We start from the raw sequence: 19,472 nt of genomic DNA on the forward strand, positions 1-19,472 counted from the left end.
GCCTTCTTTTAGAGATGTTCTGGGAGCCAGTCTGGGTCTTGGAGCTTGTTGTCCATCTCTGATATTACAGCCAACAACCATTCATCATTGAGTTCTTCCCACTCATCCTGGTCATCTGTGTCTGATCCTGTCTCCAAGTCTGATGTATCAAGCTCAGCAAAATCTGTTTTCAAACTATCAAAGAATAAGTGCAGAGGGGGCTCTTCATCAACATATTCTTCAGGACTTGGTGCATGGAACCTGGGCTTCAAGGCATTGACTTGGACTTCATGTTCAGAATTGTCTTGGTTCGACAACTGAGTATTTCGCCTGGGTCTTTTTGAGTGTGCCATGAGCAGACTCAGATGGGTGAGTAGTGCAACTTTATTAATTTTTTTTGGGACCAAACTCTAGATATTCCTCATTTTTGACCCCAGGGTCAGACTCAGGCTTGAAAATGGAGTTGATTGCACTATTTTTCGAGATTTTAGGCACTAGTTTGAGGTACTGGCCAAATTTTGGGGTCTGAGTGACCACAACATTGTGATTGGCAGCTTGAATTGTACTTTGTACATCTGTAAATAGTCTAATTATGCTTAGCATGTCGTTATACAGGTGTTTCAGAAGGCTGTGGAAAGGTTAACCATACTTGTTGATTTTGCTTGTCCCCAACTGTAATTTTCAGCAGTGGGGTTTGGATGCTAGTCAACATTGCAGGCTGTGAAATGTGTATTTCAACATTCCTAATAAATGATTGCTAGGAAGAGATCACAGCAAGAATGAACTTGAAGTGAGGATGATCTTACTTGGTTTGTTCAACAGGTCACTGACAGTGAGGCAACTTATTCAGCAATAACTCTCATGCCACATCTTCAGAAAAGGAATGCAAAGTTGCAGCTCCTTTGCTACTGGCTGAAGACAAAATTGGGCTGTTGAAACGTTGCTCTTTACTGCTGACTGAAGAATGTGCACCTGCTACTAAATGTTAATGTGCTTTGCAGACTCAGAGGGTCCAACCTGAGATAGGTAAGAAAAGAAAGTAGTCATTGGTTGTTGTAGATAGTGGGTGTCCCTATATGATGAATATGATAATAAAGCATCCATACAACTTCATCTGGGAGTCAAATGTAGACCCATGGGCATGCTTGAACTGGCACATCAATGGCTGTGTCAGTGTTTGTCAGTGCCATGTAAAAATAGCTATGCTCCCATACAGGGAGGATGCTGAACAGTCTTCTTCAGCATAATCCTGCAATGACTTCCCAATCACTGCATACCAGACCTGGAAAGTCCCATCACATGAACAAGAAACGACACAAGTCCCATCCCACGAGAAAGAGGCTGAACTTACCAACTCAGTGTGTCCTTGCAAGGGTCAGCCAACCATCTGCCCTGTAGCAACATCCCATAGCCAGACAGTCTCATCATTTGAACCAGAAACAATGCAAGTCCCATCCCATGAGAAAAAGACTGACCTAACCCAATGAATGCACCCCCACAAGGGCTCACCAACTGTCTTTCCTGTTCCTGCATCCAAAAGCCAGATAGTCTTATCATATGAACCAGTCACATTCCATTCAGTGAGAACGAGACAGAGCTAACTTCATCAGTGTGCCCTATCAAAGGCTCACCAAATGTCTGCCCTGTATCTGCATCCCACAACCTGATAGTTTTATCCTGAGAACCAGTTGTGATGTGAGTTCCATCGGGAGAGAACAAGACTGACCTAACCCCAAGATTGTGCCCCTGCAACGGCTCACCAACTGTCTGCCCCATTCCTGCATTTCACAGCCAGACAGTCCTATCCTGAGAACCAGTTTGCCATTCTGCACCTAGGTTAAAAACTGGAGAGGTTCAAGCACCATCCCATCCTTAGAACACACAAACTTCCCATATGTATATGTAGACTGTGTTCATCTAACAGGTGTCTCTGTCCCAAGGTTTGAGAATATGACTATACAATTTTTTTTTAAAAACTCACAAACAATGGGTTGTTCCTCATCCCACCAGGGATTGTTATTGTTTTGGCTTGCTTAGTTTGGTGTCAACCCAAGTCTTGTGTGACGCATTTTTTAACACCATCTGCGAACCTGGTACTTGTGGCACAGGTGGGGGAGCAAAGGCAGTAGCCAGGAAGTGGCTTGTAGCATATCCAGCTGCATAATTTCATGTCACATATTATACAGCAGGGCACATTGTAAGGTGCAAAATTAATTAAAGCAGCTGAAACAGGCAGGCTAAAGACAAGCAGGAGTGTTGAGCACCCTGTAAATAAAATGACTCTGAGTTCACTGTGATAATCGTTGTGTCACATCTTGCTGGACTGACACACTAATTGATGGTCTGTAAGTATATCAGGATATTGCAAGAATCATGTCAAGCACCCAAAGGACAGAGGAGAAGTTAGTCCAGCTCCATTGATTGGGCCTGATCCCATGACTAACTGCAAGGCTTCAGAATTCTCAGTTATACTTATCATGAGCCTTGTTATCAACAAAGAGGCTTACACTGTTCTCTTGCAGCAAACCAATGAGGGAGGAGCAGCCTTAGTCCTTCAGGTAGAACATATTGGGTCAGCAGTGAACATTACACCATTTCTGATAATACACCAAAAAAATTAAATCATCAAGACTCCCTTCAGGGCTGGGAGGGAAAAACCAGAAATAGAGCTGATGTCCTTGATGTCAGCAAAAAACATGCATGGACTGCTCATGTAATACACACCTGATGTGTCTCATTAGGACTGATGCTGATAGGTAGAAGTCCTGCCAGCTGGACCAATGTCGAAGTCAACAAAAGGCAGAGATTTGCCATTGATGTAAAACTCTGGATAAACATAGATCAGACATATCAAATGTTGACTTGTAGCACTCCAGTTACTTGAGTGGGGTTTGTGAACCTGATATTCTGAACACCATTGTACTTTACATTCCGAGGGCCACTAGCCTGCCAATGTTTTGCTGCCTTACATTGGCATTCGCTAATCTTGTGCTTGGTTATCCTATGACCATTGATGTCAAACACTGTGAGCAGAGCCTCAAATGCAGCAAGAAGACACATCACTGTCAAGTAAGCCACAAGTTAAATCTGTGAAGAAAAAATCTGTGATGCTCAGTACAGTAGTTCAAACCCATTCTGAACCAGAACTGAACCCCCCAAACCCCTTCACTGGCATTCGGTCCAGGGTTCAAGGTTCAGAGAAAATGGTTGAAGAACTGGACTGAACCAGACTCTTCAGCAGGCTTCTTCTACCCAGCCTTGTTCCTCGCACATTCGTGTTCATGCTATGTCAACATTTGCTGATGTGTTGTATGGCTGTATGCCTGATGGCATAGAGGGCTCAGGTAGTATCCATGTCGGTATCATTGTTGGCATTGGTAGCCTCATTGTTGTTGGGGGCTGCTGCAAATGGCTGGGAATGGATATAGCCCAAAACTCCATGCACAAGTTCAGCAAGATCTGCTAACCACTCACTTGGAACACCAGGGCTGGGCCATGGCATAAAGACATTTATGCATCAAGTGTGGGATGACAGGAATAGAGGCTGCCTTTTAATGGCAAGACAAGCTTATGAGGGCTGCACATCAAGTGCATTCTTTAACACCAATGATCACACGCTTGGTCTAACAATTATTTCAGTAGTCATCAGTTGTGTAAAAAGATAATATCCAAGTCTATTATGTCCTGGGGAGCATCATGATCACCATGACCAAGAATGGGATCGCTGAGTCCAACAGCCAAGACCACTGGATCCTGGGTAGTGTGGGCTTCATTTATGATTTGAAAAGACAGAGGCAAGCTGAACAAGTAATTTTCACAGGCCCAGAGCCAAACAGACAAAGAGTGGGTGACTGTGGAGCATTCACTTGAATATACTCTTGTATTGGTTTATGCCTGTTGTAAGCATCATTGAACAAGATTTGTGAAAGGATTTGAATGCTGGTGGATTTGACTGCCAAAGTCACCAATAGCTCGCTCCATTGGCCACTGGGGACAGGCACCAGAGTATGCAAAGCTTGCAGAGTAGAGACTTAGAGTGTTATTTCAGTCTGTTTTCTGCTGTGCAAGCTTTGCACTTACTTGATTCATGAATGATGCAGCTTTGTGGATGAAAATCAAACAAAAATGTGTGTTATGTTGTTTATGTAACAATACACTATCTGCAGCTCTTGATTTCCCAAGTGTATCACCATCCAACTCTATCTCCATCAACCTGCCTCTTGTGGGTTTTCACTTGGATTCAAGACTGGCATTGTGCAAGTATGTGCTTGCTGTGCAAAAGCTTGGCTTCTTGCGTATAGCCAAGGACAGTTTAGCAGTTACGAGCCTGAGGTATGTGGACGCATTGTGGGACCTTCATTTGCTCACATGCTTTAAGTTGTTCCCTATTCTGATCTATTGCATGCTCAAGCTGAAGGTCATGTTATTGATCTTAGTGTCAGGGAAGATAGTGTTGATTGTTAAAAGGTAAAGACATTTGTTATTTCTTTTCATATCAGTGATTCTTGGATTATTCCAAGATGAGACTGATGTGTTGGTGGATCTGGTTTGAATGCTCTGTTGACACTTGTTGTTCTTCTCCTCTCCCCTAGGTCAGGGAAGAGATTTATACTGCATTCAATGCCATCTACACAGTGCTGTCCGAGTTTAGGAAATCTTGATGTTGTCTACTCGAGGTTTCATTGTCTTCCTGCCTTTTATCACTACAGCTCTCACTACCCCACTTGTCAATAGGGCCACCCTGATAGTCAATGATGAACAGGACATCTGCAAGGCAGGATGATGACAAGAAGGGTAGCCATACAGTGAGTTAATCCATTCATTATGCATTCCTCTTCACTGATCAAGACTTACATATAAATTCTAGCCTGCAGGAACTCTCATTCATGCTCAGTCATCCATCTCTATCTCTGCTTGGTGACTTGAAGTTATGTTCATGCTCATCTATTGGTCTGAAACAATGTGTTCTGTATCGATTTCTTCTCTTGGACTTGCACTATGAGTGGCTATAGCACTAAGTATCTGCTCCTGACATATTATTGGGACTGCTTCTGTCTTGCAAACAAGCCAAGAACACAATGGTCAAGGAGTACTTCAAGGAGGACCAACTCATGGTTTGAACTAACCTAGAACACAATGGTAAAGACATATTTGGTCAAGGAGTATTTCAAGGAGGACTGGCTCATGATTGAATGTGCACTGTTATGGAAACACCACAAATATGATAGTATTGACCTGTTGTGAATCAAGAGTGTTACAGCATCAAGGGTGTTTATGTAGTGCAGACTCTAAGATCAATCAGTTATGTTAACCTCCTACAAATATAAAACAATGTAACATGAACCTTCAAATGGCCTGTGATTGCAAAACACTATAAATGGATGGAAGGGCATGCAAATCCAAGTCATTCACATGACATAGCCATTCATTCATTGCCATCCCGGACTGAGCCATCTACACTGGAAGAAAACCTCCTGTGTTTTGTAGGGCGATTATTACATGTATCAGCATTAGCTTCATCCTCCTGCCTCCCCCTGGAGTTCATGTCTTGCATGGCATTTACAAAAAAGTTCTGGAGTCCAGCAAATGGGGGGAAATGGTGCCAGAAGAGCATTGGGGTGATGGTATGTTTGACACAGAAGAAATACTTGTTGTCCCTGTCAATAGGCACCCAGGTGGACATCCACTGACTGTTATGAACTAGGATGGTCATAACAACAGCAGCTCAATAAGAGCGACGGCTGAAGTTATGGTTAAGACCTTGCAAATGCAAGGGTCACAAGACAAGATGAAGAGAGTGTCTTCAGCTTAAATATCAGTTCAGACAACTTAGGATTGGAGGTCCTAAGTGAAGGAATATCCAGGTGAAAACCTAGTAAGATTAAAGTAAAGAACTACTAAGTACATCATTGACTATATATAGTGAATCATAGGTGATTCAGGGCTGGCATAAGTTAGTGATGAGTCAGAGATAAGAAGTGAGTCATCTAGTGACAGCTATGGTGATCATGATGTAATACAGATATCAGAGATAGTTCTAGCAGTGGCATCGTGCAGCTCATGACATAATACAAGGATAGTAAGGAGAAAATGAATAGGGGCATATGTGTCTGTAACACTGACACTTTGTACAGGTAATGAGAACCTTGCCATTCTTTGTTGACACCTGGTTGTCAGATACCTCAGGATGGCAGCCCTCCTTTGTGCATGCACTGAACTTGTGACCAAATGTGTGGTAGGGGGGATGGTGTTTGCCGATCTCCCTACTCTTGACCATGCACCTCCCCTCTACATACAAGCCATAGACAATCACAACGGTATTGTAGTCTAGAATGTCCAGACTGGAGGTGAGCAGTTTGCACAATGAGTCCCAGATATCCAGGATCCTGAATAGTGTTGCATTGCAAATGAAGGCTTGAACCATGGGACCAACATTCACAGGGAGGGTCAAGGATCCTCCAAATCCAATGATGAAGTTAAAGATGTCACTAAGATACATGTGAGGGGATTGTGCGATGAACCAACAGTTTACCACTTACTCCTTCACTAGCGCCAGCAGGGAGTTGAAGTGATGATTGACCCACATGGCAGGTCCACAAGTTACAAGGATAAGGCCACGTTGATCACCCCTAGCCTTGGGCATGACATTGCAACATGGCGCCCTACCCTTGATGGTTTTCTCCACCGATGTATCATCCCTCACATATGATGACAACATCTTCATTGCCTTTAGAAATGGCTTACCAAGATAGGACTCTATTATCTCTGTGGCTGTGGTGTTGGTACCTCCTGAAGATCTGCTGGTATCTGCAACATACTGGTGTACTCGTTGGAGTGGGTGTCCATTATCACAAAGGTATTGCTAGGGATGTTTTCCAAGATGGAGGTGGTTATGAATTGGGAAGGAAAGCCCAGCTGGCACGATTCTTTGGTATGAGCCCTGGACTTCATGCCTAGAGTGACTGTAGTTAGCTGGTGATTACAAAGGTTAGTCTCCAGTTTCCAAAAAAAAAAGGAATTGTTTACATTTGCAGGCAAATGTTTGTATTGGGTCACAAGGTCAAGATTAACCAAGAGCTTCAAATACTGGTCCTTCATTGATTCCAATGTTATGTGAACAATGCAAGCTGGCCATGCCATCTTCACCCTCTTATGCATCCCATATCCAATTACCTTGTAAGGCAAGCTCCTCTCCTTTCCCTTAACCTTTCTGGCGCACAATGGACAAAGGAACTCCCACATCATTGGGACCAAGCCATAACCAATGCATCCTGTTCTACCTGGTTGTGTCTGGTGACATACAATGGTGCCGCATTTGACGCACAGGTAGAAGGTTGTTGGCTCACAGGCATCCAAGCAGAAATGGCAGGAGACTCCAAGAGGGTCAAGCTCAATTTTCATGATCTCACCAATGAGAAGCTTGATGGCAAGGGCAGCTGGGGGCTGACTGACAGGGGACACAATCAATGTGTCTCACAATGTCAGACTGCTGATGTTGACATGCCCAGGGGCAGAACGAGAGATTCCAAGGTGAATGCCAGCAGCATGAGATTTTGGTTTTGGGGGCATATCATTCAGGTAGTGATGTCACCAACAATGATATGTAGAGTAAGTGATATTGGCCTAGCCTTGGTTACTCAGATCTGGGTGAACTCATTTTTGACACTCCGACCAATCTCCAACCCAACATTTAATAATTCATGGAGCTTGAGCTTGACCTACTATGCCCTAGGCAATAGGGTTCAACATTGTTGGATATTGCCTTGTTTGACTGGTAAGTATTTTGGTTCACATTTGGTTTTCTGTTGTTCTTCTGGCTCAGATGATGAACTAGGCTTACTGCACATGATGTATGCGTCACGTTGTGTTTACCATGTGATGATTGGATGGTGTTTGTTCTCATCGAAACTTGGGGTTGTGGACTTTGACCTGGCAACCACAGACTGGTATGTCTTTGAGGTTAGGCTTTGGTTTGAACAACAAGTCATGAGGAGCCTTGTTGTCCAGTGTGCAAGTTGCCGTATGATTCTTCAGCTAGGTTACATGCATGACCACTTCCCCCAGAGGAGCTTGTGCAGTCCACTGGCATGGAGCAATGTGCATGTCCATTCAACAACAGTTCAGTTGAGTCATTCAGTGACTCCATCATGCTCTGGCATGTGGCACACATTGAGTTTGCACTCTGTCCCTTTGCTGTTTAGGTGACAGGTGAACTCGTCTCCAGTGAACTCTCTGCCATGATCAGAGCAGAAACATTCGATCTTTGTGTCGAACTGTGTGTTTTCCGGAATTTTGTTTCCAGGAGGATTTTCATTGAAGGGGATAAACAATACACTGAGTAAGTTGCCAGATGCCTGGATGCTCAGGTTTGAGCATCTAGGTATCTGACAACTTACTCAGTGGATTGTTTATCCCCTCCAATGAAAATTCCCCTAGAAACAAAACTCCAGAGCTTGCAGTGTGGGACTGGATGAGGGGTGAACTTGTACTGGTGAGTAACAGTGTAGTTGGATCGATATAACCTGTCCTTGCTAGTCACTCAGATGGAGTTTGAAGCTGTCAATGTTATCAAAGCAGAATGTGAAACAGGTGTCTTCAGATGAATGTGGAGATGATGCTGATAGGTCAAGGATGGGAAAGGACAAATCTTCATCAAACTCATCGATTCTACCCTCTGGCATGTCAGATCCACGGTACCATTTGCGCCCCCCATCCACAAGCATACCTCCATTCCTTGCAATAATGGTGGCATGTGATTCATGTAGGACATTGTATGCCTTGTGATGTTCATGGAGGATTCAGATGAACAAATGGTCATCCACCCATTTGGATATCAGACCAATTCCTTGTGATCTGAAGATGTCAGCACCTGCATCTGCAAACCTGCTGTAAGTCCCTGCAGAGGCAGAAAATCTGAAACAAAAACTGCAGTCAATTGCAAAGCTATCTTCCCCCATTCTGACAACCAAACCTGGCCATTGGGAAGGGTGGAGGAGAGTCATTCAATATGCTTATGCCACATCACAAACTGCTGCTTGTGAATCTGGGGGAAGGGACCAGATAAGGAGGCATATGGTGGAAGCAGTGCCCCACATCCAAGTGTAGAGGTAGAGGTCAGAGTCAATGGCTGAATTAATGGAGGATGTTAAGGTCATACTCAAAGGGTAACTGGATCTGAAGGGCTTTGGCCTCAGCTTGTGTGCTGTGCCCCTTACCCGAATATTGCCCCTTATTTCAGGAAGGCAAGACTAGCACATCCAGAAGGTTGGACGAGTAGTGTAACGGATCCAGATGACTTCCGGATGAGGGATAAGTATCATAAGGCTAATCTGGATGAGTCCAGACTAGAAACTAACAGTAATGGACTGTCGGGGACAGAGGCAGATACAGATAGACTATAGGAATCAATCCTAAGTCTTGGAGGGTGACAAGAGTAGAGGTACTCAAGTCCAGAGGACAGGAATGAGTAGAACTAAGATGATATTCAAACTGAGGTACTACAGAAAGTTACAGGAGGTTATATACTATAGGTATCTAACGGAATGATCAATCAGCAGAGTCTGAGGCTATGTACAAAGCATGTGGATAGTCTATTGGTAAGTAGAAACAGATCACAAATCATGAAACAGAAATGAAACATAGGTAGTGGATAAGGGAGCAGGACGGATATACAGATAACCAAAATACCGGAGTTAGGGGGTTACCAAAAAGAGATGAGCGTTGGTTGTGGATTTGGATGAGTTGTGGACCAGACCGGACAAGTGGAACAGATTGGATGACGAGATGTTGGAGGGAGATAAGATGTGGATAGGATTGGAGACAAGATGTGGATCTGAGATGAGATAAGGGTCAGATCTGAGATCCGGATATGCAGATATGACAGAGGATATAGTTGCAGATGGATGGAGCAGAAATGAAAGGTTTTGTACAAGATTGAATTTTCTGGTTTCCCTGTCTCAGGGACCATAGAAAGCAGAGCTGTTTGGAAAGGACCAATGAGTTTTTCTGTCTCTGTCTTAGATAGTGGGCCAATATAGTGTCCTGTAGAGTACTTGTGATCCAGGATAGTAGTGAATGTGTCATATTGTGTGAGTAACAAAGGACTATTAGGAGGGGAATAAGTATGATAAAGACGCCCATGAGGGTGCCTTCATCCTACAGCATCAATAATAGCTGCAGTGACAGTGAGGGCTTCAAAAAAGAAGATGGTGTCCGAGGAAATTGTGTCAGGGAGGTCACACTGATAACCATGATTGAGAGACGGATACCAGTAAGCCATTCTGCTTGCAGAAACATTGCTGTAAACAGAGAGAGTAGCTTGGGACATATGATGAAAGTCCCAGCTAACTGACCAAATGAAATCAACCCTGTCAGAAGTGACAAGGTGATGCATAAGCCATTTGAATTCTTGTATGACATCCTGATTGACCCAGATCAATGCCCTCTGCTCAAGCTTGCCTGCAGTTTTGGCATATAGAGCTGAAAGACCAGGTTGAAGCAAAGGATATATGTCAAGGACTGGATGAGAATTGAAAGGAACAAGGGTAAGTCAAGGAACCAACAGCAAGCTTGGACATACGACCAGGGATGGCCAAACCAATGAGTACTTACAGTGGCTCAAAAAACTGTCCGCATGTTTTGACATTTTTCACTATCTATGATATTGTGTGAGAACTCACAAATGGCTCAAGGACATGCTTATAGCACATTGTAGTATGGCTTCAGGGCTTTCATTTAAGCCCTACACCGTGTGAATCGGTGGAGATATGGTGGAGATACAAGGCTCACAAAATGGTGACTTATGTGGACAGTTTTTTGAGTGTATATTAAAACTATATAAATCATTATTTATGACACCACAAAAATCATGCCACTATTATATAAATTATGAAGTGGTGTCATTATGTTATTTTATGACTATATCTAACTATATAAACCAGAATATCTCATGTATCATAGTCATAATCACCATGAAAGCCATCTCCTCTGCTCAAAGAGATAATATCCTCTCTCTGTCTTATGCTGGCCTCTCTGCTCACCAAATTTCCTCTAGAACTGGAGTATGCAAGTCCACTGTGGCCAAGTTTATCAAAGAAAGCCACCCAGACAAGGAAAACTCTTGTGGAGGACATCCATCCAAGCTTACCTCTACTGACAAAAGGGCTATTATCCAACATATCACTACAGGAAAGGCTGATAATGCTGTCCAAGCCACCCATTATATCAATTCCACCATCACTACCCCTGTCTCTTCACAAACTGTGAGAAATGTTCTCAAGGCAGTAACAAAGAAGAAAAAGCCTCTTCTCTCCATCAAAAATAGGCAGAGAAGACTAGCCTTTGCCTTAGCTCATCAACACTGGACTGTAGAGGACTGGAAGCATGTTATATGGTCAGATGAGACCAAAATCAATAGGACTGGGTCAGATGGGAAGGTATATGTATGGAAAAAGAAGGGAGATGGCCTAACAGACAGAGGTTAATGGGACTGTCAAGTTTGGAGGAGGTTCTTTAATGGTATGGGGCTGTATGGGATGGAATGGTGTGGGAATGCTTGCTGAGGTTGAGGGGAAGATGAATGCTGAGCAGTATGTGGACATTTTAAATGACCACTTGCTGCCTAGCTTGGCAGAATCAGGGATTGATGAAGAAGATATCATTTTCTAACAGGATAATGATCCCAAGCACACATCCAGAAGAGCTAAGGAATGGTTTGAAGAACATAACATCAATGTTCTTGACTGGCCAGCACAGTCTCCTGATGTCAATGTCATTGAACATCTCTGGGGAACACTCAAGAAAAAGCTTCAAGCCTATGAAAACCCCCCTAAAGGAGTATGGGAGCTTTGGGAGAGAGTAGCAGTGGAATGGGAGAAGATCACAGCTGAGGATTGCCAGAAATTAATTGAGAGTATGCCTAGAAGGATAGAGGCAGTAATTAAAGCCAAGGGAGGTCATACAAAATACTAGAATACCTGGTTATTATTGTAAAATACTTGAGTCAAAAAACTGTCCACATGAGTCACCATTTTGTGAGCCTTGTATCTCCACCATATCTCCACCGATTCCCACGGTGTAGGGCTCAAATGAAAGCCCTGAAGCCATACTACAATGTGCTATAAGCATATCCTTGAGCCATTTGTGAGTTCTCACACAATATCATAGATAGTGAAAAATGTCAAAACATGCAGACAGTTTTTTGAGCCACTGTATAACCTCCTGTAACTTTCTGTAGTACCTCAGTTTGAATATCATCTTAGTTCTACTCATTCCTGTCCTCCAGACTTGAGTATCTCTACTCTCATCACCCTCTGAGACTTAGGATTGATTCCTATAGTCTATCTGTATCCACCTCTGTCTCTGACAGTCCATTACCGTTAGTTTCTAGTCTGGACTTGTCTGGATTAGCCCTATGATACTTATCCCTCATCTGGAAGCCATCCAGATCCACTACGCTACTCGTCTGGCCTTCCGGACACATTAGCCTTGCCTTCCTGAAATAAGGGGCAATACTTGGGTAAGGGGCACAGCACACGAGCTGAGGCCAAAGCTCTTCAGATCCAGTTATCCCTTGAGTATGACCTTAACACTTCTGATTCATCCACCTCTTCTGGCTTCCCCCAAGTTTTCACTGCATCTTTGGCACCCATGAAAAGATCCCAAATGTCACAGAGGAGGGTAAGTCTCTGTTTCAGTTTCTCAAACTCTTCTGTCTGTTCTGCATGAAGGCCACAAATGATCCCATCAATCTGATCTTTGCCCAACTTCAGCCCTGCGTTTATGACAGCAAATGGAGGTGAGATGTGAGATCCAAGCAACAGAAAGTTGGGATAAGGAGGTGCATGACCAACTGGCTTTCCATCAGTCATGCAGAAGAAGAAGGTTTTGCAGGACATCAATATGAAGGTGTACTGTGTTTTGGTATTGAATGGCCACTAAGTAAATTTGGCAGTATCATGAATGACATGATTATAAGCACCTGTTTCCAGAGGGGTATGATGCCTTGAGAGTGGGGACTTTGCCTCCATTTGAGAACCACCTTGATGTGATTATAAACATGTATCATGGCGGTGGCATCCAGCAGGAGAAACCATTTATTGATATCAAAAAGCTTATGCCAGTCACTAGCAACTGTGGACTAATGTCAGTACTACAATCTCACAAAAGATGCCATGGTGTATCATATGAGACAAAAGGTTTGTCCTGCTGTTAACATGTAATTTACCATGGTTTAAGCTAAGGCAATATTCATATAGCTTTTTCTGATGAAACATTAGGGTCACACTTCTCATAGACCATAGAACCACATACCAGATTGAGTTTGCTTGCTCATTGGATAACATGTGCCATATGGACAGTGTTGGACTCATCTTGCCTCATGACTAAGCATAGGTTATTGCCATAGATCTTCTTACATTGTCATTGTGGTGATCATCATCGATGGAGTCAGCATAAGATGACTCTGGATCCCAATTGATGCTGTCTATGTGTTCTCTGAGGTGAGACATCTAACAAATGTCATGGTCAAAACTTAATTTGAAGTATGACTCTGGATCTTATTACTTAATCCAATTGATCAGTGCAAGTGTAAACTTCAATGAGTGTATGATGCCTGTTAGCATTAGTTGTCAGATAACAAAGCCAAACAGATCTCATCAACCCATAACTGCTGGCCCACATGGTGATGAAACACTTCACTCAAAGTGCTCAATAGTCCCCCAACCTGGAACACACAATTGCTAGTTCCAGCCCACAGGACATCCTACCCATTCATCTAACAAAGGTATGTACAATCTCAACTCTGAGTGTTTCTCATGCACCATGATGTGTACTCATCACTTCTGCAAGATCTCACTCAAACCAAATTGTGAGCAGTCCTCCAATTCAGGAATCATAGAAGTGAGTTCAACCAATGAAGTTTGGAATATTCTCACTCATCTCTTTCAATGATGCATTGAAGTCTATGCTCAGGCCAAACATCTTGACCTGAAGCTCATGAACCCAAGAGTCACCGATGCTGTCATATCCCATATGCCAGACATAGATCCCATCATATTCCCACGCTTTCCGGACCTGTTTCCAGACCCCATATCTGACTCATTCCTGGATCCCCTATCCTGTCCACCCTACACACATTCTGTCCAGCAAGACATCCAGACTTTACCTCCTCTCGGATTCCAGACTACATCCACCACCTCACATATCTCAGTCCTGTTTCCGCCCTGCCTTCTGGATCCCCAGATCTCCGGACCTCCGGATATTAACTGTTACTATCTCTGGACCTATTCCCGCCCTCTATCCGAGATCCTGCACCTATCCCCATTTAGGCATCTCCGCCTTTCCAGTTCTCGGTTATCTCTGTTTCTGTCTTGCTGATTGATCCTTGTACTAGTTTCATCTCTGAGTTCATTTACTTATGTTCCGTCTTACTTACCAATGTGTTTCCGCATGCTCATACATAGCCTTACTCCTTTGCTTACTGATCCTCTTGGATATCCTCTAGTATAAAACCCCTGTACAACTACAGTAGAGTCCTCAGTCTGAATATCATCTTAGTTCCTGTTCTCTCACCTTAGATCTGCCCAATCATCTTCTGGACTTCAGTCCATCTGAGTCTTGTCCTTTTCTGTAAGGCCTAGGGAAGGATTCCCTAGGCCAGAATTCCAGACCTTCGGATTTGTCCCTCATACCTCCAGGCATCCTGTCCTTCGGACGTTCCACCCTCCGTACCTTTGGACATTCCGTCCTCCATACCTCTGGACCTCCTGTCCTCCGTACTCCAGACCTCCGGACCTCCTATCTGTCCATCCTGTTTTCCTGTAGAAGTATTACCTTGCAGTGGGAACTCTCCTGAGCATTTCCTGCATTCCTCCGGAACTCTCCCACGCTCCTCCGGACATTTCCCACACTCCTCCAGAAGTCCTCCTGCACTCTCCACCAGAGTAGCCAGCCTCCGGAAGTCCTCTGGACTTTGTCGGACCATCATTGGACTTCCTCTGAAATGAAGGGCACATACTTGGGTAAGGGGCACAGCATACAAGCTGAGGCCAAGCCCCTCTGAGTCAGTCTCTCTCTCCTTTGAGCATGGTTCTTAACAGATGCTGTGAAAGGTCTGCAGGCATTGACTGGGTCCCAACAATAGTCCAAGATACTTCTTCCATGATCAACAACCTACCATCTATTTCTAATGCAAATGCCACATTCTCTGTGTTGCTTTGACTCTTTAGGCTATTTGATTTTATTTCCAATGAGATTGCAAATGTACAGCCATCTATCTCCTGTTACAGTAACATCTACTTGTTTAGCCCCTATTCATTTTCCTCACTCACACCTCACTGGACTCTTTCCTCTTTGGGCGATTGCCTCTCTTTTCCTTCTCAACTGTTCTATCTCTTTCTCTTGATCGTTCCACTGACCATTCTGTCGGTTGTACCTTATCCTTGGTTCATCCAATGACTCACTGACCCTATGCCCTTACCACTTAACCAGTACCTCTTACTTACTATGGTATTCTGACTTGTCATGACTCACCATAACTCATGCCCCCTTTACCCTTACCACTCAACCGGTACTTTCTACGTACTTTGGTATCTTGACTCATTGTGACTCGACTTGCCCTCTACCCTTACCACTAATACAGCAGACCTGCCCTTATCCCTCCCAAATGGTATATATACCTTATGGATAGCACTTGTATTCTCTAACTTGAATCTACTTGGTTCATACTGCCTACCCTTTGAGCCCCAAGCAAGCTCTCCTCTTTAGCAAGTACTTTCATTGGAGCTTGTCACTGCCAACATCTCTAGCCTTGTGAAGAGAACGATTGATGACTTGCTGTCATAATCATCGATAATCAATTGTAGCCCTTGCAGCTAGATTGATTGCTGTGAACTTGTACCTATGAATGCCTGCTGGTTGCAGCAGGCTTGGTGTGAGCCCCAATCCAAGTTCTATGTTACTCACTCGCTTCATTTGCACATCAAAAACTTAGCTAGATCATAACATCTCCTCTGTATGTGGCTAACATTTGTATGCAGGTCTGTCCCTATGTGAAGGTAGTACTGATTATTTTCACTTGCACATCTAAGGTAAGTCTCTTTTTTAACCATCACTATTGCAGGTTGTCAAGTTTTTGGTGATGGACAGTTCTCAGTCAGACAGACCACAATGTCACTGTCTCCTGCATACTCTCTCTCTGAAATCTACTATCATGGGTCTAGATTGAGGGGGCACTGATAATTTCTCTTCACCCAGGATTATGATGCCTGCCTATTAATCTGGGGCTCTTGATACATCATGTAAATGTTACATGGACAAGGGACCTGAGAGAAATCCAGATGTCAATTGTTAAGGTCGTGTGCTCAAGGGGGTTGGAACACAAGGGCTTGGCCTCAGCTTGTATGCTGTGCCCCTTTCCCAAGTATGTGCCCTTAATTTCCAGGGGCTAGAACAGTTGTCTGGAGTTTCTGGGATTTGACTAGGGCAGACAACAGATGTCCAGATCTGAAATGTGAGATAAATCCAACAGACGTCCAGATGTTACCTGGGCAAGCAGATAAGACTAATCCAGACAAAGTCTGGACTAGAAACTAACAGAGGATGGACTACCTTAAGGTAGAGTCGGAAATGTAGTCTAGGATGCAATCCTAAGACTCGGAATATGACAAGAGACTTATCTCGAGTCTGGAGGACACAGGAATGAGCAGGAACTAAGATGATATTTGAACTGGAGTATTTCCAAGAGTTACAGGAGGTTTATATACTGTAGGTATCATATAGGAATCAGTCAGCAAACATAAAGGCTATGTATGAAGCATATGCAAAGTCTATTAGTAAGTAGGACAGATCACAAATAATGAACACTGGAAATGAAATGTATGTAATGGATCAATAATCAAAAGGGAAACATGGTTAACTGGAGTCCGGAAACAGGGGCAGTCTAAATGGGGTTGGGCGCTGATATAGGGTTTGGATTCCAGAAGGGAGATAAAGATAGATCAGATCATTTGAGATCTGGATCTTGGATCTGGATATCTGGAGAAGCAGATTTAGAGTTGAGAGTCTGGAATGGCATATGACAGCCTTGAAGTTTTGCAAATACATCTACCGCTGTTTTGGTCTCCATGAGAAAGTTATATCCAATTGAGGACCACAGTTTGTATTGAAGTTCTCCAAAGCCCTTGCTAAACTTCTGAAATACAACATTGCTGCTTTGACTGCTTATCATCCCCAGACAGACAGACAGACCAAACATCTCAACCAGGAACTCAAGACTTATCTCCACATCTACTGCTGTAATCACCCTGAAGATTGGGTAGAGCACCTTCCTATGGCTGAATCTGTCCATAACCATCAAAAACACAACTCACAAAATGCATCTCCATTCTTCCTTGTGATGGGATATGAATCCCACGCTCTCCCACACACCCTTCCTGACTCCACAGTACCTGCTGCAGAAGAACAAATCCATCTACTTCAGAAATCTAGAGAAGAAGCACTATCTTGTCACAACCTTGCTATGCAGTGAATGGCAGAATGAATGCACAGGAAGAAGTATCACCCATGGAAAGTAGGAGATATGGTTTGGTTATCAGGAAAGAACTTGATCACACAATTACCATCACCAAAGCTTGAACCAAAGCAATACAGCCCCTTCTCTATCATCACCATGCTATCACCCATCATGTTCACACTCCAATTACCACCTCAGTGGAGAGTTCACCCCATGTTCCATGCTTCCGAGCTATCATCCTATCATGAAACAGAGATTCATGGTCCAAACTTCCACAATCCTCTCCCAGACATCATAGATAATGAAGAAGAATATGAAATTGATGTGATTTTATTGCACAAAGGCATGGATAAACAAAGACACTATCTAGTGTCCTGGAAAGGATATTCCTCCACCAGTAATGAATGGATCCCAGAAGAGAATCTGAGTAATGCCCTCGACACCCTCTCTGGATATAAAAAGACCCACTGATTATAAACTCAGAACAATGTCCATTGAATGCCTACAACACTGCCTCCTCCATATTCAATATCTTACCACTGCTATGAACTCTGCCTCTGAAAACATTGCTCATCAATCATCCCTTGAAGACTACCAACTTGCCACTGCTATCAACCTTGCCGCCACTGAAAATACACCTCCCCCTGTCACTTCCCCACCTTTGACCAACACTACCTTATCCAGCAACTCTACCCTCACTGATTACTTCACAATTCTTGACCAAATCAAGACCAGTGCCCTATTCGAATCTGCCATCATATCCCCACAATACACTATTGAGATAGATTGTCTCCTGGGAGAAAGAGGAGCAATCTCTAGTGGACTTATCATCCGAATCATCAGAGATGCTAGCCTTATTGAACACACCACCAATCTTCTTGATGATTAATGTCACAAGACCATCTTCCATCACCTTCATATACACATTCACAATACTGCAATCCATCTGTTGCCTGATGACACTAAGGAAGCTATCAGAGAGGCTATCCACATCATCACAGAATGAATCACTACAGACCCAGTGGCACAACCCCCATCCCCACACATTGCCATTCCAGTCCCACCACCAATTCTTTCATTGCCTACTGTTGAGCATATGGATAATGTTCTCAATCCTGCTGCTGTACCTGACGTACCAGCTTCTCCTGCTCCTACCCCCATCGCACCCACTATGTGTCGCTACCCTACTAGGCGAAGATCGTCTCAAATCAGTAAACGAGAACCATCCATCTCCCCTACCATCACCAGAAACAGTAAACAATGTTCCAGATCCCCATCACCACTGCCAGTTCCATCAGCCCCCACCATCACTACAGTAAAAACGGAAACCATTGATAATGTCATATGTCACAACTGCCACGCCACTGGACACTGTCACAAGAATTGTCCATCATACTACTGTTGGGTTTGCAAAACCTATGCACCTGGACACCTATTGGTCTTTTGTAAAGATCTGAAAGGTGAAGCAGTAATCCCATTGATCTGGACTGATCTGGGCTTTTATGAAGCTCTTTCTCATTGGGAGACAGAGCAGGATGCTCTCTATCATGCCACTGAGATTGCCAATAGACTGCAGTTTGCTGTAACTGAAGAACAGGATGATTTATTGGACTCTAACTATGACACTGACCCGATCTACTGGGCTAACCAGGATAACTAAAGTCAGTGACTTTGTCTCTAAATGAGGGGTAATGTTACAATCATGTATGCCCCTATTCATTTTCTCTCTTACTGTGTATTATGTCACGAGCCACATGATGCCACCACTAGACTTATCTCTGACTCATACCTTGTATTACATCACAACCACTGTTGCCATCACTAGATGATCTATTCTTGCTATCACTTACACATCCTTTATCTCTGACTCATATCCATTCTCACATCTGCCCTAAAGCACTTGTAGTTCACTATAAATAGTTCTCTTGTACGCTTTAGTTCTGCACTTTAATCCTACTAGGTTTTTACCTGAAACATCCTT

The 19,472-nt window shown here is 43.6% G+C and overlaps 2 protein-coding genes across 2 annotated transcripts; both read left to right on the forward strand.

Annotated features, from left to right (window-relative positions):
* Nucleotides 1-3,684: 3,684 nt before the first annotated feature.
* BJ212DRAFT_1305200 (uncharacterized protein) lies at nt 3,685-4,900 on the forward strand (the record flags this gene model as incomplete). Its single annotated transcript, XM_041333728.1, has 8 exons — nt 3,685-3,822; nt 3,951-3,984; nt 4,080-4,106; nt 4,146-4,239; nt 4,281-4,311; nt 4,391-4,446; nt 4,742-4,784; nt 4,847-4,900. 8 exons carry the CDS (start codon nt 3,685-3,687, stop codon nt 4,898-4,900), a joined length of 477 nt encoding a protein of 158 aa, XP_041185965.1.
* Nucleotides 4,901-6,311: 1,411 nt separating this feature from the next.
* On the forward strand, nt 6,312-6,936 carry BJ212DRAFT_1305201 (uncharacterized protein; the record flags this gene model as incomplete). Its single annotated transcript, XM_041333729.1, has 4 exons — nt 6,312-6,326; nt 6,374-6,478; nt 6,530-6,653; nt 6,713-6,936. 4 exons carry the CDS (start codon nt 6,312-6,314, stop codon nt 6,934-6,936), a joined length of 468 nt encoding a protein of 155 aa, XP_041185966.1.
* Between the last annotated feature and the right edge of the window lie 12,536 nt (nt 6,937-19,472).

This window comes from Suillus subaureus, assembly GCF_016647635.1.
Source record: "Suillus subaureus strain MN1 chromosome Unknown BJ212scaffold_106, whole genome shotgun sequence".
NCBI classification, from domain to species: Eukaryota; Fungi; Basidiomycota; class Agaricomycetes; order Boletales; family Suillaceae; genus Suillus; species Suillus subaureus.